General features: G+C 43.5%; 1 protein-coding gene across 13 annotated transcripts in view; it reads right to left on the reverse strand.

The window, feature by feature from the left end:
• The window catches only part of Plpp4 (phospholipid phosphatase 4), a 126,148-nt gene that overhangs the window by 60,550 nt on the left and 41,006 nt on the right, over window positions 1-24,592 (reverse strand). For 4 of the 13 annotated variants that reach the window (XM_087185214.1, XM_004838814.3, XM_021253334.2 and 1 more), the window contains 4 exons: window positions 22,347-22,455; window positions 12,617-12,707; window positions 7,913-7,976; window positions 5,895-6,019 (listed from right to left, as the gene is read on the reverse strand). In XM_087185214.1, coding sequence (XP_087041340.1) covers window positions 5,895-6,019; window positions 7,913-7,976; window positions 12,617-12,707; window positions 22,347-22,455 — 389 coding nt within the window. Of the gene's footprint in view, window positions 1-5,894; window positions 6,020-7,912; window positions 7,977-12,616; window positions 12,708-18,280; window positions 18,677-21,568; window positions 22,313-22,346; window positions 22,456-24,592 lie in introns of those variants that run through there. The other 9 variants (XR_015440446.1, XR_015440450.1, XM_021253332.2 and 6 more) reach the window with 8 other exon arrangements.

Here is a 24,592-nt window from a genome sequence, read left to right on the forward strand (position 1 = left end):
GCAGCCTTCACTCAGCAGGGCCCTACAAAGCTTTGGAGCCAGAGGCATGGGTACATGGAAGGCAGGGATGAGGTATGAGGTTAGAAATGGGAAGGAGAAAATCCCTAAAAATAGAAGCTGGACACTCCAGGTGCCCCCTCTCTCCAGCAAAGCCTGGAAGCTACCCATCCCCAGTTCAGAAGTTAAAAAATCTGTGGCTTTGGGCTTGGGAAAAAGAAGCAAGGAGAAGGTGTGACTGTATAACCAGACTGCAAGCAGGAAGATTAAGCGACAGTCTGGAAAGTGACCCAAGAATACACAGGACTCCTTCACAGGGCCTAACATGCCAGGCTTGTGCACACATACAGGAGGCCAGGAGACTCTTCTGGGGTTCACAGAGCCTCCAGGTGAAGACCAGACCTAACTCTCAAGGTCAACCAATGATCCAAGCGCATTCCGAGCCACCTCTCACCAACGCCCAATCAATAAACCCTACCCAGTTAGCCGTAGAGAGTCAACCTTCAGTAAGGACGCTGAGCCCAAGACACCAGATATTTCATGAAAGCTAGGTACAAAAACACACAAAGAGAACCAGGTGAAACCTGCAAACAAAAAGAGCAAGATATTAATATTTTAAATCGGAGTGAAAGAAAGTGATCTTGGAGATTAAAAATATGAAGGCCATAATGACACTTCTGTAGAAGGGTTAGTGGACATTTATTTTAAAATCTCCAAAAGATGAACAAACAGGACAAAGAGATAATGGGAAAGAGAAGAAAATAAAAGATTAGATCAGTCCAGGAGACTCAAGTTTCTACAGATGAAACAGGGAATACAGAGGCGAGGTAACAAAGCCCCAGGTTAAAAATGACCTACCAAATAACCAGAACAAGAAATACAAACAAAGAAGCCCAGAAAGCTACTCCTTTGTAAAACTTCAGGTGGCCTAGAGGTCTCAAAGGACGAAAGAGAAAAAGCAAAGAAAAGCAACACTCGCACACCTCTCTCAGGTGCACTGTAAACTGGAGTTGTGCAAGAAAACGATTTTCAACCTGGAATTCTACATGTGCCAGAAGAATAGAACTAAGGCACTTCAAACATAAAAATCTCAAAACACATCACTTCTATGGCGTCTTTGGTGGGCATCTGTGGGAGAAAGTCCTTTTTCATCCCTGGCAGCTGTCCCTGTGTCCTAATGGGCATTCCCAGCATCTTCATCCCAGAACCTGGTGCTCTAGTGCTTAGTGTTTGCCCTCAGCCTCACAAAAGATATGAACCATGACACTCCTTTGTTCTCTTCCCACATGGCTAGACAAGGACCTACTAAACAGTAAGGGCTCCAGGAGAATCTACTGAATCTCCATCAATCAGGCATACCTTTCAGACCTTCTCTGCCATTTACATAGTGACTACCACAAGCAACAGCTGCCCCTTTTATGCTATAATGGAGTTGTTTAAAAATGAAGCAACCACATGCCCAGTGTTGTACACTGGTTTGGTTTTGATCATGCCTTTTAATTCTACTGGTTTGCAGTATGGCAGGTGGCAGCGTTTCTCTGTAAAGACTCAGATAAAAAAAATTATTTTCAGTTTTGTAGGCCATATGTCACCCTTGCAAGGACTCAGTTCTGTCACTGTAAAGTGAAAACAACCACAGACAACATGTAAATGAAAAGGAATCTCTGCATTCCAGGAAAACTTAATTTACAGAAACACACAGCCCCTGGATGTGGGCCTCGTGCTGTCACGTGATGACACCTAGACAGCCCATTGCTTTCTTCACTTCCAACATTTTTACAGCACAGGCCTTTCCCTATAGCTTGACTTGACAGTAATTTGTTTTCTTCTACTTTTCTTTCTTAAATCTATCTTCTTCCTGGAAGCTGAATCAATACCCAGTCAGAAGTTGATATTATACTATAACAGACAACGCCCTTTGCAGAAAAATCCCTGCATTCAGGCCCTGGGGGAAGACACACTTCCTATCTCCTCTTTAAATCCCAGGCTTCTCCCAATTTGGAAGGAAACCCCTTGCTCTTAGAAACTGGCCTCTGGCCTTCTAGTCAAAGAGGTCTTCCACTGCCTCATACAGTAAGTTCTGAAAATGCTGCTGTGTTCACCCTATTTGCAGAGAACTGGCCTTATAAGTACTCCAGCTAGAGTTGTTTGGCTGCTTATCATAGAATAAGAACAAGATCCTTTGTTTCCTAAATAAATCAATATTTGTTCTTAAAGTCCCCCCAAAAAAACTGTTCTCCAGATAGTGTGAAGACATGGACTATCTTCCTGGATCCAATTATCTGTGAGCAGAGAGAAACAAAACCCATGTCTCCATAGCCTGGGAAATAAATCCCTTTGTACAGAAACCTCTGACACTCACTCAAGTGCGGCCTAGAAAATTGATTTTTTAAAGGAAGATGAAATATTTGTAACAAAATGAGCATTCACCAAGGTCACTTCCTCTGAGGAACAACAAGTTATAGGAACCACAAGGCTTCCTGTAATCTACAATAAGAAATCCACAAAACAGAACTGATGGTTTTTCTAACTGGATATGGCAGCTCACTTCAAGCCAATCGCTGCCCTATCATAAACAGAAGAAAGAGCGTAGATGAAAATACCACTGTAAATGCCTAGAAGCTGGGTAGGATTCAGTATTTGCCAACTAGTAAAAATCCATACTGTTTTAAGTAGCATCTGAAAAGAAATATAGTCATTGCCTCTCCCAAAAAGGCTGCCAGCCCAGATCAACATCAGCTACACATTCAACAGGGCAGTCAATGGGTAGCTCTGAGAGAAAAAGGTTTTTGATGATTGGAAGGGAGAATGTGCATCTAAAACAAACATTTTTGTGATGGCTGGCCACTAATCCCTGAGATCCAGCCGTCTTTCCGCATGAGATATTCACAGGAGAGCTATTTCTTCCCAAGATCAAATTCAACAGCAGACTCTAAAGAGACAGTCCTCCGTTAACCATTTCAAAAGCCAGGATTTGGCTTTTCTTGTCATAGGAAAATTGACTTCAGTTTCTCAGTGCTTTTAATTTTTGAAGCCCCTTGAAACTGTCTTAAATCTTTAGGAGGACAGAATATACCCTAACAAACAACTCAGAGCAATAACAAAAACAAAGGACTTGAGTAAATCTAAAGGATAGACATGGGGACCAGATTGGAGCTGAACTAAGGTGAAGATTATTCCAGGCTCCTGGAAACAGTGGCAGTCTGGGAATCCCTGAATAAAGAAACAGTAAATCAAAACAACACCCCAGCTGGTACAGCACCTACTATCCCTCCAAAGCAGGGAGAACTGTGATTTCATAGGGAAAAATAGTGAGTTTGAAAGGAAGCCATTCCAGATGGATGTGTGGCCCCAAGTGACAGGAAGGACACTAGAAGAAACCTGTGCCCCACATCTTCATACACTGTCATGTCCCCTGCCACAGAGCTCAGTGGCTACTTCAAAGCAGCATATACACACGGACATGTTTTCCCTCAATCTATTTCATGAATCTAAAGTCAAATCCTTCCCACAGCTTATTAAGTATTCAATCTGAATCTCTGTATTTGTTTCCTAGGGCTGCTGCTGAAAAAAAGTTCTACAAAGTAGGTGGTTTAAAGCAACAGCATCATTCGTTCACAGCTCTAGAGACCAGGGTCCAAAACCAGGGCTTCAGCCAGGCCATGTTCCCTCTCAGTGCTCTGGGCAACATTGGTTCCTGCCTCTTCCGGTTCTGTGGCCACGGGAGTCACTTGGCTCACGGCCACACCACTCTAACCTGCCTGTGTCTTCACTTGGCCTTCTCCAGGTGTTCCTGTCTCACATCTCCCCCAACCCTTCTCTAACATCCACAGCTGGCATCGGGTTTAGGGCCCAACCTAAATCCAAAATGACCTCAAGATCCTTAGTTACATTTGCAGAGACCCTGGTTTTTCCTTTCTTTCTTTTCTTTTCTGCAATGGAAATGTAAAATGGTGGTTTTTTGTGGTACCAAGGATTGAACACAGGGCCTTTGGACAGAGACACATCGCCAGTCCTTTTTTAAGTTTTTTCTTTTTTTTTGAGATAGGATCTCATGAAATACTAAGTGGCTCTAACTTGTGATTCTCTTCCTTCAGCCTCCCAGATAAAAGTGTTTTATAAAAAAATAAAAATACACATAGTGAAATGATTATTACAGTCAAACAAGCTGACATACCTACCTCGATCGTCATGTACTTTGTGTGTGGGTGGGTGTGGCATAGTGTGAGAGCCTCAAAGTACTCTCATCAAATTCCCAGTACATAACACATTATCTTAACTAAGATTCTTTTTTTTCCATAATAAAGTCATTCACAGTTCCAGAGGCTAGGACTTAGACATATCTTTTGGGGGGAGCCAGGATGTAACCTACTATAGGATCTAAAACCCAGAAGAGAAAATGAGTTATTTATTTAAACTAACATAAACAGTGAATACTTCATCGAAAGGCACGAGTCACTATCGTGTCAGAGGCTGGACAAGTTATGAAGGCTGTCTGAGCTCCAGGGTCTTTGTGGGTTGAAGAGCAATGAGAGGTCATTGTGCAGGTTGATGGTGATTGCTTTAGAGCACCTGACACCTGAGCATCAGTTTCCAGTGGCTCTGGGAAAAATGTCCATAGCAACTCCATAGGAAAAAGCATTCTGTCATTTCCCAGACCAATCACTAGCATAATGCATCTTGGGTGTGGTGTTGAGGGGGGGATAAAAGGAAAGATTAAGATAGAAGACCTGTCCCAGGTAAGTAGTGATCACAGTTGTGGGGAATCAAGGACTCCATATCCTGAGAAAGCCTTCCCATCCCAAGCAGTCAGCCACAGTCTCTAAATGTCCCAAGATTCACCAACTTGTGAGATCCTCAAAGTGTGAGCTGCATCTGATTTATTTTTGTGACCCTAATGCCTGGCACAGTGTCTGACACCTAAATAATTTAATAAATATTGATAAAATGAATGCAGACATAAGTCAGGATATTCTGGAAATGTCAGCTCTGGCAGTTAATAATAATAGGGATAGCTACTCTTTATCTGAAATTATGATTCTAAGAGCTTTATGTGGGCTAAAGGGCTTTATGTGTGGCTTATTGTGTGGGTTAAATAAGAGTATTCACCTGTACCATTACCATTCTCCAGTAGCATTTGACCATGGCAGGAGGCCCAGAGGTGTTAGTGATCATCACCACTTATTGCAATCCTCACTCCAATCAGCAATGGAGATAATCTTATTCCCAATTCACACAGCAGGAACTGAGGCTCTGAGAGGTTAGATCACAGAGCTAAGTAAGATCAGATAGAGTTGGGATTTGCCACAAATCAAAGACCTGTGCTCTTTCTAGTACACTGCACTGCCCCTCGTTCAAATTATTCAGTCGTGCTCTAAGGCCAGTCCCAGCTCACACATCTATAGTCTAACTATATATTAGTGTGTGTGTGTGTGTGTGCGCGCGCGCGCGTGCGCGCATCTGTGTGCCAGTATCTGTTTAGGCATTATGAATATATGTATACATATATATGCTATGTATTTGTATACATAAAATGCACAGAACTGAAGAAATAAACTAGACAACACTGAATTGAACACTGTCAGAGAACATGGCAAAATCCCTGGCACTGTCAAGTTCCTGAGTCTCACTATCCAGGGGTAAAGTGTCACATGTTATACCTTGTCCAGCTCATAAAAGCAACACTCGCGGTATTCTGTAAACTCTTGAGCATCATCTGCAACTTATTAACTTCCTGTTGAACATCTTGTTTCTAAGCCAAACCCCCCTACAGTGAAGAAAACTGAACTGTGCTTAGCATTCATGTACCAATGTTTTTCTCTCCCTCTCAACCCCTGCAGACAGCGATCTGGAAACGTGAGCAGAGACACTAAAGAGTGCCCCAGCCATGAACTTACAGGAGGAATGTATGCTGGGGAAGCTTTTGCGGCCCTCGGACACCAGGTCAGGGTCACCTGTGCAGTGCATTTCTGAGTTCATCACTCCATCTGGAAAGCAGCGGTAAAAGAAATCGGGGCGAGGTCTACAAAAGACACCATGGACATTTTCAATATAACATGCTTCCATCACAAAAGAGCCCCAAGCTGACCCCACCTCCCATGGGCCCAACCCCTCCTCAAGCCCACTCTGCTATTGACACTGAGCTCTCCGCAGAGCACTCAGGACATGGTGGCTGGGGTAAAGCTCAGGCTTTGGAGTCAGAAAAAACTGAATTGGCATTCTTGCTCACCACTTTCTCATTTTGTGACCTGAGGAAAGTCACTTAGCCTCTCTCAACCTCAGTTTCCACCTCTGGAAAAGGCAGAAATTGGTCAATATCTATCCACAGGTAAAGGGCTGAGTATTAAGTGACATGACACAGGAAGGACCTGAACCCAATGTCAAGGGAATAAAAGGTACTTCCTGTCTCAAGCTACTAACTACCCCACCAATCCAGAGATTGCTTCTAGGATCCAAGATGCCAGGTGTTCGTGACTCTGTGTCCTTCATTTCAGTGATCAACAGCAGGTCTCAGTTAACCTCACTGAGAGGACTTGGAATCTCAGCTGCATGACACAGAGAACTCAGTGACTAAGGTTGGCCACTCTGCTCTAGGGCATTGGAGAGAGACCTCCAGAAAGGTATCCCTGACTGAGAAGCTGAGACTTTGCAGCAACCACAGCTAACACCTCTAAGTACTTGTGAGGCTCTACACACAGCGAGAGGCACCGTGAGTTCATCATACCATGTGACTCTTATGAGAATCCTGAGTCTGATCCCAGAAATTTCTTCATTTTACAGGCGCAAAAACTTAAGGCTTAGGAAGATGAAACTCCTGGCCACTGTCACACACAACCATTAAGTGGCAAAGCTCTGAGCCCCAGCAATTGGCTGCTATGCCTAAACACTTCACCTCATTCTCATATGAGGATATGTGATGGCCCAGTGCTTTACAGTTATCCAACTAAGATTTCCTAAGCACCTATCATGGGGGAGGCTTTGCTAATGCCACAAATATAGCATTCCTTCTCTGTGCACACCAGGTTATGGGTCACATACACTGACTTGCTGCCCCACCCCACAGCTCTGGGATCTCAGTAGCTGATCAGAGCTCCTGGTGTACTGTCTTTCCCCAACTCAGCCAGTGTTTCTCCAGTGTGGCTATCCACCTACTGACCCAGAACCTCACAGGGGCAAGGCCTTGAAACCAGCATTTTGTCAACACCGCAATGTAACTCTAAGCACACAGAGTTGACAAAACACTAGGTTGGGTCCTGACTTACACATCTTCCACCCCCTCGGTGCTGGGTCAGTACCCTCCCCCAAGCCAATAATCACTTAACATTGAGGTTGTAAGAGGGAAACTTCACTTGTCATGTGCATCAGTAACTAGTCAGTGTCCAAGTCAGGTCTTGAATTCAGGCTTTAGGACTTCTAATCTCTACAGGTACAAACTCTCTACTAGTAGTTATAGCAAAAAGAAAGATAAATTGACAACAGAAATTATTTCTTAGGAGTGGTGAGGAAAATGTGCTGTAAGTCAAATCTCAAATGCCAATCTATACATCTCAACCCAAACAGAACAATAAATAAATAACTTTATTTATTTATTGGAAGCAAAGCTGGAAAGTGAGTGGGTATTTGGTGTACCCCTCATGTAGCAGTGAGTAGCCCTGGAAATGCCCATGGCAGGCACTGGCCCATAAAAATGTACAATTAAAGGACATTTTCTTACTATTGATCTCTTGCTCTCTAAAACAGTTCATAATTCAAAGGAGAAAAAAGATCTGTGATGAAGACAAAAACCCTAGAAGGAAACAATTTAAAGACAAACTAAAAGAGCTCCAGTTTGTCCTATGCAATGTCCTCAAACTATGGTTCCTATATAGATGACTTTGATAATCTAAGTCACCATTTATTTCTTTTTGGAACTTACCTTCCCACTATTAACTTAATAGTGTTTGTGCAGACTCCATTCAAGGCAAGAGCCAAGGATACAGCTACAAGACAAAACCAACAGAAAAATAACCAGCAGGCTCTCAAATCAAAATCATCGTCATCACTATTACCATCATCACCATCACCACCATCATTACCATCACCACCAGCACTGTTACCATCATCATCCCCATGATACCCATCGTCATCCCCATGATACCCATCGTCATCACCATCATCATCATCATCATCATCATCATCATCATCATCATCGTTTCACTGTAATACTTTTAAATTTATTACCATAGAGATATGAACCACTACCATAAAAACAGATGAAACTTAGTTGTTAGAGCCAAATATAATCAGGGCAGAACTTTAGAGAGTGATTCATAAAATCCCAGGCCCCTGTGACATGGAATTTTTCTCCCTTACATCACAGAGTAGCCCATCTGTCACTTTCTGGCCAGATGTGAACAGATTTAATACTGCAGCATATAGAATTTCTTTTACTGGTAGCAAAAACAACTATTTTTATTTCCTCCTGACAACTTCCTCAGATATAACTTTAATCAGAGCAGCTGCTGGAGTCCTATGGCGAAACAGGACATCCCCACCAGGCCACTATCTCATTGTTGACCCATCACCTGCTGACAGCTGTCCATTTGTTATCAAATAAATCACTGTTTTTGAAAAGGGGAAAAGTCCATATGCCTCCTGGGGTTTTGAGGAGGTTTGCCACGGTGGTGCTTTTTGTCATTTAAAGCAGCAAGTACTTCTGGAACACATTATTTAAAAATCCACAGCACAGAGATCTTCTCCAAGCCACTTGGACAGATTTGACCAGATGAAGTCCAGTTCATCAAATGGGGCAGGTGATATGAATCCCAGAGCTTTCCCTGGAAAAGCTGTTTGCCCCTCTCCAGTGGTTTATCAAGAGTGTGCCAAGGCACAGCCATCACCATCAGTGTGATGGAGGTCAAATGCCTTACATAAGCAATAAAAACTTTTTGATGCCCTGTTCCATTGCTTTGGTGAATAATAAAGCATGTGAGCTACCATTTCCCCTTGGCAAATATTAACTGTTTAATACTAGCTCCGATTTATGTAAGAAGACAGCAATGGCGGGGCATTTTGGGAAGGAGCTGCCTGGAGCAATTCATGGCCATCAGGGGAGACAAATGTGTTATTCTATCAAGAGAAAAGTACTATGGAATGGCCAACACAGTCACCAAGGACTCAGACTACTGAAACTGGGACAAAACTACCTGCTGTCAACAAGATGACAAAATGTGAGGGACAAATTGAAACAACATCTTTGTCAAAAGGACATTAATCATCTAAGTGGGGACAGGGAGCCACTAGCCATATCCAAGTAGGGTGGCAAAGGAAGGACAGGTGACAATTGGCAAGCAGATCATGAGTCAGCACCCGTACACTGCCATGGAATCACAGAGCATGCAATTAGGGTCCATAAGCTGGAAGCAAGTGTTGGGGACTAAGGAAGATCCGCTACTTGTGTTCTTCACACACAAAACCTTCCTTCCTAAAACACAAGCTTCCTCCTCTCTCTCAAACTCAGAGCACATTTGAGAGCTGTGAGGCCACAAGGAAATGATCGTGGTCTTTTACCTGCTAGGGCTCTCATGGCAGGCTCCCTACTGTGTTTTCCCAGTGGGGTTGGGCTCATTCTTATCCTGATTAGAGTATGACCTTTGGACAGATAAACTTGAGAACAAGCATCAGTAGCAGATCTCCTATGTCTCAATAAATCTTGGTGAACTTTATACATAGCTCCATCAACCCAGAATGCTATATTCTCCTCCAACCTCTGAATCTGGTGGGCTGTCTCAACACAGAGCAGTTTTTCAGAAAGTCTGAAGTACATGAGCTAAAATATTTGTGGATGTGATTTAAACAAACCTTTGATGCAAATACCATAAGGAGACAGAGAAAGATGGGAAACTGGAGTGATGATATTTAGTGTGGAGGTTATCTTAGCATTCTGCAAGTACAATGAGCTGATTGATATTTTCATCTGAGTAGTACAACCCCCAGGGGAACAACACAGGGGCCCCTCATCATATCAGAGAGCAGGCTATGCTCAGTTCAGACTACTGTTGGGCTGGACAAGAAGTGAAATAAATGGCTCCAATCAGAGGTGACCCAACAGACCTGGCTCGTAGGCTGTTTTACTGAATCCCACAGCATTGTTTGAAAGAAGAGCCAGGAAGACAAACTAGACTATGTCTGATAAAGAGATTCAAAGCAACAACTCCTTTGAGTTGGCTTGCAAGGGGCTCACACTGAGGGCACTACTGGTTAGAAGCATTCCACAAGATCAGAGGGCTTTTCTTGCTGGTTTTATTATGGGAAATTCAGTGTCACAGCGCTCCAGTAACAGGGTTCTCTTTATACAGACCTGGGTGTTCTTCGGCACGAATTCCTAAAAACCCCATGCTAAATGGGGCAAACCTCACTCTCCACACCCAGTTCTAAATCCATGCATGTGGCCTCTGTGCCTGTACAGACAAGGGGAGCAACATGCACCCATGTTTGGAAGCCTGAGTTAAAGTGTATTTACCTAGGTAAAGAGGGGACCCAAGTCATACTGAGAAAGTCCTGAATTCCAAACATCACCAAACACCTAGTTTTCTGTCCTAGCATTTAAAGGTCAATCCCTCATCCCCTACTTCCAAGCCTTCCCAAAAGCAGTGATTGTTTTAAAACTCTCCGCACAATGGGCTCTTCATCATTTTTACAGGGGAGCCTCTCATTTATTTAGGCAAACAGAACATTCAATAATTCCACCTTCTTGGTTACCATGTAGGAGGCAGAGGATGATGTTCAATTTTGAAATATCACCCTAAGGGAGATTTAGCTGAGAATGAAAATGTCCAGAAAAGGTAACTGTGAGCTACTTCCTGACATCACAACAGCCCAACTCCAAAAGCCAGCAGTAAATGATAAAAACAACTACAAAAGATAGTTCTTTATTTATCTTCAGACTTTGTGCCTGGGAGAAACTAGAATCAAAAGTACAGCGTGGGATTTCCAGGCCAACTGGGAGGGCTCCAAAAGGATGCCTGGGTATCACAGTGATATCCATCCATATATACCAGGCCACTTCAGCCATGTGTAGGAGTGCACCTGTGCCCTTTATGAAGAAAAATGGCCTTTCTGCTACCTCAGTTGAAGAGGTCAAGACCGTATGATCAAGCCCCAACCTACCCGTCCTGAGAGAGGGCAACCCCAGGCTGGCCAAAGACTCATGACTTTGTGTTCTGACTGCAAAATAAAGTAAGCCAAAGTCTGACTAGGGATCTGGACCAAGAAATACAGTGGACATCAGTGGTAGACACTGGAGCTGCACAAACAGACAGATGAGGCAGAAGCGACCATCACTGCAAGCCCAAGCCTCGCATAAACCAAAGGTATGGGGCAGCAGAGATGAAGCAAGTGCAGGCAGGAGAGTGAGGCTGGGACTGGGAGGGGAAGGTGCAGGGATATTCCAGGCAGAGGTGATCATGAGCTAGAGCAGTCTCTTGTCTTGATGGCCCAGCTCCACCTCAGTCACCATAAGGCTCCTCCATATTTTCTTCTCCCCTTCTTCTATTTCTGAGGTTGCTTATTTTAACCCTATATTTAACTCTTTATTTGTTTGAGCTAATTTGGGAGGGATACTGTTATCCTGTTCTTTTCAACTACATAGGATCTAAATCCTGGTTGTGTAAAAAATGTCTGTGTTGTTGAGGGCAGAGTCCCTGACTGTTCTATATACCCTAGACCAAAGCCTAATCCTCATGGCCTTATCCAGAAGTGGAATGACCGTATTTCAGCACGATTAAAAACACACCCTTTGGTGAGGAATCTCATTTTTCTAGATTTACTACCTAGCTGGTTGTTAAGTCCATACAATACACAAAACACAAATTTGGGGGGTATTTAGATAGCTTTTATGTGAGGTATCAAAAAAATCAACCTAATTCAATTTTCTTCAGCATCAAAAAGCTAAAGGTCTAGCCACAGATTGTTTATTTTGGTTGTTAAACAGGCTAACTTCTGTTGACTATCTCTTAAACTTACATTTTGTCAGCATTTGATTGATATGCAGACCAGAAAAAACCTAAAATATGTCACTGTTGTCATATGCAGACAAGGTTCAGCTTGGGAACAATCTATAACAGTAGTGCTATGATCAGTGACAAAGACTGACACACTCTTCACCTCATGACAATTGTTTAGCTTCCAAAATGTTCCCAAACTGAAGATGACTTAGGAAATTTGTTTCTAATTTAATTTACAACCGTTTTTACCCATTTTTGCCTCCAGCACATAGTGCTTTCTGAAATGCCCATAATATGGTGCCACTGGGAGATTGGACAATCAGTGGTGACTGTTTCAGATCTGCTCTGTCTAAGCCAATTGCTACCCTGCCACGATGCCTGAACAGGCGCATTTCTGATAAGGATAATGCACAACGGTCAGCACCACGGACAGCTGCAACAGGCACCCTCTGAAACCCCTTTCTTATAAACTGTCCATTGACTTTCTTTGGCCTTGGAGTTTATCTTGTTTCGTTTTTCCTGATCTTAATTTGAGCAAAGGAAAAGTCATTTGGATGCAACTGAAATTTTTTAAAATGTGATGATCTAATTAAGTTCAGTTCCATCCCTTGAAGTAGGAACTGTGAATACTCTACCTAAGAAGGCTTCCTTAATTTCAGTCTTGTCTGTTCGCCGGATAATTTTCACCACACAAATAACAGCCAAGGGTGTGAGGAAAGAAATTGCCTGGAAGACATAACAAATAATTCCTTATGAGAATATCAGTTTGCTTTCAGAAGGACTGATGGATAATTACTCCCACTTAGGTTCATTTCAACCTGCTAGCTGAATGACCTCGCTGACCTCCTGGCCTCAAAGAAGGATGATTTATGTCTTCATTTAGAGAATACACAGACTTAAAAACACCAAAGGTCTGTTTGCAGGTTATAATTGATTTGTAATGGCGAGGAGCTATGTTTCAAGTGGTGGCTTTTTAAACAGAAAAGAATAGTCTATAATTACGATGACTCATGGCTGCCAGGAACTCCCCCATGTCCTCCTCTGTGGAAGGGTGTGAGAACTACTGGACTCTCATTCCCTTCTCTCTGGCAACATGAGAGTGTGGGGCTTGCTTACAGTTACTCAATTCATTCCCTTGGGGTGTTCTTTTGTTGAATATTCATGTCTTCTGCAGATTGGAGTTAAGTCTTTTGCATACAGTCCCTCCTCTTTCCTTCCTCCACAAAGATATTTAGTATTTACTTAATGAATTAAACTGCTGGGGTCCAGATGCAACTACAAAGCATCCGTTCAAGGTGCTGTGAAGTCCAGAAGTCTCTTAAGTACTCATGATGGCACTGTGCTGTCTGCTCTGGGTTCAAGGACTGATGTGCCTGGGGACAAGCAGCTGGTGAGTGACAAGGCCAGACTTGGAGACCAGGTTTTCTGCCTCCCATATGGAGTCTTTAATCCAGCTTTCCATAATTACTAAGTTGTTTTTAAACATTCTGACAACCAAGAAAAAGGTATTTGTGTTTCTCATATGATAGCTCTCAAGATAACAATATCAGGAGGGATAAACATTTCAAAAATATCCACAGATATCTAGCAGTCAGCAGGGGGAGGGAGCAGTAACTACTGACCAATGCTGTTCACTCTTTGGAAATCGTCATCTGCATTCTCATGAGATATCACTTTTTGGAGAGGTGGTTCCTGATGGGACAGTCAGGGCTGGAACATGATTTCTTTTATCCAAACAGAATTCATCCAAATGAACATGATCTTTCAAAACAATTAGAGATGCTCTGCAGACTTAACCACAACAAGACTGCAAGAGCTCAGATCATCACAGAGATTCTTCTTCAATACCCATCTTCAGAGACATTTTATGAAACACCAGAAAACTCTTTGTCTTACTTGCTCCCCTGTCCTTGTGACCATAAATGGTAGTAACTAGTTTGAAGATCCTCCTTATCAGTTATGACTCTAAATGACACAGGCTGTTTAACAGTCCAATAAGCCTTGTCAATATGAAGGCATGCAGAGGCGTGTGCCACATGTGTTGAGGGCAGATGCATGACAGGAGATTCGGATCTGAAGCGGAGATAGCAGAGAATTTCCCTAGGGCTGCATGGAAGGAAGTGCTCATGTGTGAGTTAGTGGTTCCATGAGTCTACAGAAGTTGCCACAAGTTCCTGGGTAGTTTATACTAAATAACTTCAGGGCTTGGTAACATGCTGATTTCCTCAAATGCCCTTATATGACCAGTGTGGGGATTCCATGTGTGTGCATGTGTGTGTGTGTGCATGCATGTAGGTGCTGGGATCAAACCTAGGGCTTTGTGCAGGATTGTATTTTTTAATAAACACCTCAAATGGTCCTCATGCATTTCCTGAGAGGCAGTGGGCTTGAGCTCTTATTTTAGGGACCGAAGAGTGATGACTGGCGGATTACCTACTCATATTCAGGGTTACAACCCAAGTTGGAGAAGTGTTGTGATACCAAACACAAACATTAAACCTACCAGGCTAGCTTCCTGTTTCCCACTCCTTTAAATCCCACATATAGATCAGGCCACATGCTCCCAAATAGGTGAAAGTAACTCACCAAATAGTGAATGACCCCATAATGATCCCACCAAGTCAAGCCTCATACAGGAGAACAACATAGAGTGGAAAAAGAAATTACGAGAATTCTAGCTGATAGACTCAGATTTACTTCTAGACAGAAATGAAACCTCTGCTCCCAAAAGCTGTCAAAAGAAATCCCAGAGCAGGAAAACCCCACCCAACAGGAGATAGCACCATGTGGGAGACCTGTGAGTGTGCAGCCAGCTGAAGGAGCTTCGGAAGTCATTAGAGCCTCCCAGCAAACTCCCAGCTGGGGAAGGGGGTCATGGCTGGGGAATCTGACACTGCTCCCTGCCTCCGCCCGCCTGCTCTGATTAGGACACTCCCCCCACTCCCCTAGTGGGACTGGACTTAACCCACTGTACAACTTTCCCAGGTAGATGCCTTTTAGTATCTCTTCTAGAACTACTGACTGACCGCTTCCTGAGCCAGTCCTAAGCACCCAGGATCACTGAACGGTGCCCACTCAAGACTTCCCAGGACAAGGAGATACAGCCTTCAGACAGAGTGCTGAGCTCCACCCCAGGGTGCTGCAACAGGAACTTCTGTGTGTGGTTATATGATGCATCTCTCCACTATCTCATCCTAGCAGCACTTGGGCCCCATCTCACTTCTTCTTCCTGAATACAAATCTGCCATATTCCTGGGTAGCAAAGAGCCCAAATCAGGACAGACAGATATATTTACATTGATCACTTGCTCTGTTTTTGACAAGTACTTTTTTCTTTTTTGGTCAAGTATTTTTTAACTAGGAGTTGGAACTAAGATTAACCCCCAGAAGCCAGCATGTTAGGCAAACAGCTCTCTTCTTGGGAACAGGTAGCTTGGAACTGAGTGAAAGTGGAACAGAGAACACCAGCTCCTGCCAGAGCATCAAGCACCCTAGGGAGAATCCCGGGTCTGAATTCCTTCCACTTCTCTAACCGTGAGTAGGCCTCATGAAGCTACTGTCCTGCTGCCCAAGCCTAGGGGATAATGTGAACACAGGGTGGGGAAAGGTCATGTCTACCATCCCACAGGGTAGGCATAGTGACAAAAATGGCCAGGCGAAATTTCTGGGCAGGATTGTTTTCCCTTCTGTTAGTGTTTTTGTAGCTATAAAAAAGTGAAATTCCTAGGCTGAGCCCAGGTTAGGAAGACAGGGAGTGGTTGGTGCTTATGAAATGGACCCCAGAGAGAACAATGAACTCAGCCAAACATTGCTTCAGAATGAAGGGCACATCCTGAACCCTCCCAGGTTTCAGTTTGCTCACTTGTCACTGGCTGCTGAAGGGCCACTACTAGTTTAGAATAACAGAGGCCAACACGGGCCAAGGACTTACTAAGGACCAAGGTCTGTTCTAGGCACTTCATGCAAATTGACTCATACAATCCTTACAGCAACCCTATGAAGGTAGTGCTCACTTGTGAGTCAGTGGTTCCAGGGAGTCTGTGGAAGTTTCCACAGATAGGAATCTACAGAACAGGGAGGTGAAGCAACTTGCTGAAAGTCACATAGTTGGTAAGTGCTAACATGTGAATATGCACTCAGGCTTTTTAAATCAAGCTCTACACTTTTAACTGCAATGTTACAACAGTTCTCAGCTTAGAAAGTAAGAAGCATTAAGTAGAACTCAGAGAATGCCTTTTGTCCTGACTGAAGAAGAAAGATAAGAAGGTTTGTTTCCAGGACATGAATATGAAATAGAAATGTTAGTGACAGCTGTCATGGATTGAGCACCCACTATACCATAGGGGCCTTCCTCATATGTGTCTAATCTTCTAATTCTCTGTTGAGGAGACATTGTCTTCGCTGTGCAGGTAACAAGTCCAAAGCTCACAGAGGTAAGCAAATGCACACAACTAGTGATACCAGGACCCCTGAGACTGGGCTGCCATGTTCCTGGGTTGGTGTCCTCAATCTCGGTGATCAATGGTTTCATTTTACAGATGGGGAAACTGAAGGTGCACTAAATAATGGTTTGTAAGTGACTGTCCTATGCAACATCCACTAAAAGAGATGCTACATATAAATCACTAAGTAGTATCCAGCACCTGGATGGTTCTGTATGGTGCTTATTCCATAGGCTGGAAACCAAGTTCTGTAGAAGAAAATATGTTGGACAGATTGAAAGAGAGCTAGGTTTAAGCCCTAGCTCTGACACATGTCCTTGAGCAAATCACTTACCCTTCTAACTTTTCATTCTCCATTTCCTTATCTATAAAATGAGTGTAATAATAACATCTATAGAAAAATATTATCACTAGGATTCAATTCATTAACAGTTACTGACTGCTTATTATATGTGCCCCACACTAAGTGCAGGGTCAAAGGTCTGTCATCCCACGTGATTCTCTCCATACCCAGGAGCCACGTGGTGCTAAAGCCCACCTTGCACAGATAAGGAAAGTGAGGCCCTCTCCCAAAGGGAGGTTCCAAACTTACAAAATCAGTAAGTGGAAAACTGGGAGGCAGCCACTCTGGAGCCCAGCCTGGCCTAACAGAGAGCAGGCATCCTGCAAAAGCTAGTTGTTGGCTACTATTTCACTCCTTTCCCCAAAACAGTGTTAACAAATGACCCAAACCACACCAAAAAAGGGAACCAGGATTGTGTTCCCAGGTGTGTGGTATTAAAGCATTTCGGCTTCAGCCCACCTGTACCCATAGGTCTGAGTAATGAATGCCTTCAAGTTCAGGAAGGAGGCAGAGACAGGAAATAGTTGAATTCACCAGGAACTCTGCTCAACCTTAAATTATCAGTCTCCAATCATGTGTGTCTACCAACAAAAACAACACAGGAAGTGCTTTCACCTCCCAGCTTCTGCTCCTCCCAGAAACTGGGTCAGCTCTGGTGCTGATGAAAGGCACCACGCTGTCCAGGATGCTCTGAGAAAGGACAGACCTTGTGACTGGGAAAGAACATGAGGATGGTAAGAAAGGGTCAAAGCCAGTGGAGCCCCAGTGCCAGGGTGTGGGCCACAGAAGAGCCTGTCACTGAGGTGCATTCACATCAGACAGAACAATGGGCCTGAAGTACCTTCACTTCTGGCACCTGGTAGAAAGGTGTGCTGCAAAGTGACACACCGACACCTACTGTGGGAAAACAATTACATCTTGACACAAAGAAAAGAGCTGTCAAAGACTTTTTAAAGGAGCCTACCAATTAAACTGTCTATCATGAGACAGCTTTGTCTCTTCCTTCCAACCTCCTCCCCCCAAAAAAGATTTTATTTTTGTCTCCCTTAAAGCCATCCTACTCCAAAATGGGGGAAACCTTGCAATCAAATCAACACAGTGTCAGTAAGATTCTAAGAGAGTAAAGCTGGCATGTTTTGGCTGGCCCAAAAGAGACAAGGGTAAAGTGCAGGTGTTCGGTAGGGTTTTTTTTCTAAAGCCAAGGAAAGACACTTATGAACACCTATCACTGTTTAAATCTCCTACCTGAAACTCATCTGTTCTTCAAAGGTTTTCCAGTGATGTCAAACCATCCAACTTGCATTCATGCCTGGTCCCACTAAACTAGAAGCCATATCTTATTCAGCTTTGTACTCCTACTGCCTGGCAGATGCTTCCTAACCATTAAGTAATAACCAACCAGAAGCTATCCAATCCGATGCTACCCCTGCCTCCTTTGCAGCTTCACCCTACAAATACTCCCAATAAACTATTCCTGGTGCCCCCCATTCTCCCATGTATGTGCCCTTACACACCTGCTCTTCTGTGTGTGATGTGTCACTTGCCACCTTTCTACTTCATCCCAGTCCCCAAGCAGAAATCACAGAATGGCTCCAGGTGAGGGCCTGTGCTCTGGTGGCCAAGTTACTGACCATTATGGATAATACCTTGGAAAAGCTGTTTATTTTCATCCTGAAATTATGGGGTCAACGAAAGTGCTGACCTCAGTGGATTCTGAGACAAATCAACTGAGGTGCTGCTTGTAGAGTGATGAGCACAGTTCCTGTCTTCAAGGAATGCTGGCTGCTATGGAAGTTCATGATGAAGATGATGATGATGATGATGATGATGATGATGATGATGATGATGACGACGACGACGACGACAATGACGACGACGACGGAACTCCCTAGTGTAGCAAAAGGTGACTTCTAGGCAGAGAAAAGATAGGCTTTATTAAAAATTAATAGGGAAACTTTAAAAGTAGCTTCTGCTTCTACAGGTATACCCTATAGTTAGAGCAATTAGAAGGACAAAGGAGAGAAACTAGACTGAGAGAGGCACCAGGTAACATAATTACCATAAGAATTTATCAAGAAGAGTTAACAAAACCCGAGGGAGCCAGAAGCATAAAAGACCAGGGAAGCAACCCCCCTCATCTACCTGATAAAGGAGATAAGGGGCAGCCACCTAAGGACTCTTATTTAGTATGTAAAACCCATGCATACACGCGTGCACACACACACACACACACACACACGGACATATCCACGTGTATGTATGTATATTCTCACTTTAACATCATTATATTATTGCATCAGATACACACATAACCCCTTTACTTACTCATTAAGTCTAACTACCTTCCTATAAATCTCTCCCCCACCTCCACACACACACACATTTAACCATCACAAAGGGACAGGAAGAAATCATACAGCCAGAAAGAATGTAGGCAGACATGACCAGGTTAGGACCAAAAATAGCCAGATAGCCAATCAGATGGTGATAACTTCCAGGTGCCCATGTGGGGCATGGGAAAATCACTAGTTCTAAATAAAAAGAGCCAGGGACAAGAGCTCCGGGGTATTCACTTCTAATGCCCCCTACTCCTCAGGGTAGCTGTCTATCTTCTTTTCCATCTTTTTCCAAATAAACCATCTTCTTTTATTTTAAACTCTGGCTCTTTAATGCATTACTGAAGCTGAGAGTTTATGATCCTGCCAGTTGGGTGTTCCAGAGAGGAGTGGTGTGCACTTCCCCCACCTTGCAACAATACTAGAACAACTCCTAAGCCTCCCCTCTGGCCTCTCCAGATTCTCTTCTCCATTAGAGTGCCATCTCTCCAAAGGTCCTGCGGGGTTCCTGAGGATATATCACATATTTGATTTGACTTCCCACCCACTATGGCCCCTCTGGTTTCCTTACCCACTGCAGGCTCCATGAAAGCCTGAATATACAGAGATGGCTACTACAGACAATAACAAAGGGTGTACTAAAATCAACAACTAATACCACTTAGACTGTCCCACACTGAAAGGCAGGTGTTTAGCATGCTCTGATAAACCCCACACACTCAACAAGGAATCATGACCTCTTGTGAATAAGAGAGCCACCTTATGTAAATACTTTTTGGAAATATCTGTGGCTGGCTGCTTGGAAATACCCAGGAAATGGTAAGTCCAGCTGCAGTGCATCTGAAAAGAATTCTCAGCCTGTCCCTCTGGTCATCACTGAGTCATCAAGGGCAACGAGCTCTTGGAAGGAAACAGTTCCAACCACATTCATGTTCACAGATGTGTTGCCTGAGCTGAAGACACCACATACAGAGAAAAGGAAAGTTAAGGAACTTCCTGGTGATGCTATTACCATTTGCTCTGCACTTAACTCAATCTCCTAACCATTATTCTGTTAATTTTCTTGTTACATCTGACCAACTGGCTTCTTTAAAACACATACACATACATACACCCACACATAATCATGACTGTGGAGGCAATTATCCTATAGAGAAACATCTGGGTCAATACCAGCAGCCTTTAAAACATCTTGGTTAGACAGCTCACCTTTAGATGAAAACATTCTCACAAAAGTGAAGAGACCTGAGATTTTGTTTATGTATTAAATAATGAAATTTGAGCTTTCAAAAGAAATCAAGGTATTTTAAATATCAGTGAAAATATATGCTCCATTAAACATTGTTCTACAAACATCCAAAGTTTTTAAAAGATCAAAAGCTGACAAATGATATCTTATATTAAACTCTTAATAAAATTCCAGAGAACAAATCTAATTTATGAGATGACAGAATTTTTCATCTTTGTGTTGCAGGTATTATAAATGTATCTACTGACTTCTTTGTTTTATTATGGAATTACACTAAATCTTAAGACCAAATGCATGAAATTCATCAATCTCTATTAACAAAATAAAAGGTTGAGCTTATTTCATTAGGAGATTAAAGAGTGGGAATCAGTACATGTGGCTGAATACTCTTCTATTCTCTGAGATTCACAGCACTGAATAACTTCTCTTCTGCCTCAATCCTTCTGCTGCCAACATGCAAATTGCTCCATGCTATTTGTGTCTGTAGCCAGAATATATGTGGTATTTGTGTCTAGTCTTCAAAACAATCCATTGTTAATAAATCTAGGACACAGCCACAAAATTCTCACAATATCATCTCCAAACTGTGTTTTACAGCATATGAAATGTAAAAATCTTAAGAAGAGTGATAAATGGAAGCTTCCCCCTATTAAAGCCATAAGCTCATTAGACACAAACTGATCCCTTCATTTCTAGGATTTATAGAAGAGTTGAGTTAGAGCAGAAATGAAAAAAGTCTGTAATACTCAGTTATGCCCTACTCCCAACCACCCTAATTTTTCAATTTCCCTGAGATTTACAAAAGTCTATTGATTTTCCAGCAGAAAAGTAATTATGAAAACACAGTTGTAACAATACTTTCATGTGCTTGTGGTGTTACAGGTATTTTGGAGCACTTACAAAAATCTTTCCACTCATCGTTAGTTAACAAGACTTCCTCCATAAAACCAGAGTGATTTCTTTCAAAATGAGAAGTGGCCCCCATGTGTTCCGTGAGGGTTCTGGAACAGCCCCCTCAGTTCTCTGAGATGCAGACACAGTGGTAGGTCCACAGGAAGAACCTTCAAGGAACCAGTCTGACCATCTAAAGGTTACTGCTGTCTTCCCATAACAAGGGAGAGATTCACTATTCCTTCTTCTATAGGAAGATCGAAGGCAGTTCTCCAGGGGTTAATTAGCATCAGCAGGGAGTCCTGGGTACTCTGTTCCAAGCTTACCAGACAGCTTTGAGGCAGAGGGCTGAGCTCCAGAGCTGGCTTCTTGGACCTGGCCTTGTCACTCACTAACTTTGTGACTTCAGGCAAGTTCCTTCGCTCTCTGGGATGTAGTTCTCCATTTATAACATGTGGCGGACAAGATGATACCTCTCTCTCCAGGATAGGGCAAAACCAAATGCAATGAATCTTTCTGAAGCTCCCAGAAAAGCGCCTGCCATGAAGAAAGTGGAGTGGACAAGGCTGCAATTGCCATGCAGCAGGGGCAAGAGGTAAAAATAATCCCAGTGTACCCACTGGATATCTGGATCCTTGTCCATTTACTGTAGAAGGGAGAGACACAGGACAGTATGCAGGGTTTAAGGCACAAGGAAGTTTTATGACTAGTTAACAAGTGACCAGCTAAAACCAGAAAAAGTGTTTACCAGAGATCCATGGTGCCCGAGTTTGGCAAAATCAAAGCTTCCCCTGGAAGGAGAGGGGACAGGTTGTTCTTGTCATTTGTCTTCCTTTAATACATATTTTGAAACAGCTCAGCATAGCCCATGTAATTGAGTCCCTTCTCTTTTCAAAACATTGGGCAATTATGACTTCTCATATGACCAAGCAGTGCCTGTCATAATCTGGAACTAAATTTTAATTTGATAGGTTGCTCTCCTCTCCTCCTCTTTATCCTGAGCTGCCCACTGTCTTCAGCAGGGGCTAGAATAGCTAAGATGAAAGCCCATTTGGTTCATACTTGGAAGAGTGGTCAAATCAGCCATGAAATGACGGTACTTACAAACATGAGGCGGGTAGGTATGTTGTCTGATTGCACCAAAGGATTTTTATAGAGCCAGATCTCTTCCGGCTGGATGACTCTCTGGAATGGATCCAAAAACTCTGTAAAACTGAAACAAAACAAAGAAAAGTGTGTGAACGATGAGCATTCTTCCGCTGCCAGAAGTCCCAAGGGGGCCACCACTGCTCTCTGCCTTCCAAAAAGGGCAGAAATGAGCAGCCTCTGCTGATGGTTCTCAGCCAGTTCCAAGTAGGGAAACACAAAAAGTCACTGTCACCACCTGCAAGAAGAACCAATGAGGTGCAGAAGAAAATGACTGTGAGATTGCCTCACAAAGACTCTAAGAACTTGGGGCTCCAAAGTGAGCTGGAAACTGAACTGCAGCACAGTGGCTCAGACAGGAGCAAGACCAGGCCACCAGCACAGTCTCTGGGAACAGGAAAGGTGTGAGGTAGAAAAAAAGTGAGGGAGCAACTGGCCCCACCAGTAGTGGAACTGTCCAGTTTTGTCCCCCATGTCACTCAGATGGTACAATGCTGACACTACTACCTCCACTAGGGGTAGAGTGAGAATGAAAAGCTTCCAAGAGAAGATGGAAGATTGGGACCAGAGAGGAAATTAGTGAAGAGGAAAGAAGGGAGGTAAAGGGAAACGAAGCATATTCTGGGTCAGCTGATGTAACAGCTGTAGGCATTCTACTTCCTGATCTCTTCTCCCCCCCACACACCATTCACCCCAAGAAACCGCAACACTCCTGTCCATGTTGAGTCTTAACTGATTGGCAGCAAATATCACCAAGGGAAGAACTGCGAGTAACAGTGAGGAAGGAATGCCCGAGTTTGTATTTCCAGCCATCAGTCTTGTCCCAGGACTCTGGCCCAATTCTATATGGTGATTTTGTTCAGCACAGCTTCCAACATGGTGAAAGGGTAAGGAGTTCCTAGGCTTTGAGTGCTAGGCCAAGGAATTCTGATTTTGAGCCAATGAGAGATTCAGCAGATTAGATGGAAATCCAATACAAGTCATGGCCCTGGCAGAGGAGAGGATGGGACTCAGAGCAGAGCAGAGAAAGGAAAACAGGATGGTTGGGAAGTTGTAATAGCTGTCCTGGCAAGGGATGGTGGCAGAGTGGACAAGGGCAGCAGGGAAGGACATACAGGTGGACAGATGAGAGTGAGCAAAGCCTATTCTAAGGTTTCTGCTTTGGGCTTCCAGGAAAAGGATAACATGGACCAAGAGAGGAGGTAGTCAGCTCCTTTTCCTCTGGGAATCATGTAGGGTGGTCAATGGTCCTGGTTTACCCAGAAATGAAAATCCTAGATCCCAGGAAACCCCTCAATCTGGAGCAAACCTGAACAAAGAGTCATCCTTAAAGCTGTCTCGATGGCTAACCAGAATTCAGGACCTCACAGCCATGGTTTCTATCCCAGACTCCATATGTGGTGTGATTATGATTCCTCTGTATCTTCTGCCACACTGTGAAGATATGCAAGGCAGGGACTACTTCAGGCCTATAAGCTCAGAGCCCACTAGGATGAGCTGGCCCCTGGAGGACTCAGACACCACAGCACTTAATGTCTGCATGAGACTCTGAATACCTTTGCAGTAATATTCTTAATTTGATCAGCCCCATATGAAATTCTCTTGTGTATGCAAAAGAAGCCTAAAATTTCATGTTATCTTTCTCTCTACATGTTGCATACTCCCTCCTTCCCTCCCTCTCTCTTGACTCCCTCCATTAGCTGTGAGGCTTTAAGTCCTAAAAATCTGTATTGATGGAATTTCAAAAATAAAGGAGTGCTATGACAGTTCTACTCAGCATTGTGCCCTGGCACATGGAAGTCACTTTTTAAATACTTGCCAGATGACAGAATGGGCCCATGCAGAGCATCATCACATGTCCCAGCCAACAATTCAGCTACCTGAACCAGGAACATCTTTACTGCAGAATCTGATCATATGTGCACTGAGATCACTTTATCTGTACACAAGAACTTCCACTTCCTCCCAGTGAGTCATGGAGGAGAACCTGATTCAGACTCTGGCAAACATGCTCGCAGCTGCTCTGGGCTGTGGGAACAAGCCACTTCTCCTGGGGCCTCATGGTGATCACTTGCATCAGGGAAGGGTGGACTAAATTAGGGTGTCCACTGCAGAATGTAAGAACCTTAGGGAGACTACCCCAACCCAGGCCTACAGAGAGTATGGACATGGCTTGGTAATGAATATTTAAAAGACTCCCCTAG

Source organism: Heterocephalus glaber, unplaced genomic scaffold, assembly GCF_053883595.1.
Source record: "Heterocephalus glaber isolate CG9 unplaced genomic scaffold, H.glaber_assembly_v1.0 deba00001497, whole genome shotgun sequence".
NCBI lineage: Eukaryota > Metazoa > Chordata > Mammalia > Rodentia > Bathyergidae > Heterocephalus > Heterocephalus glaber.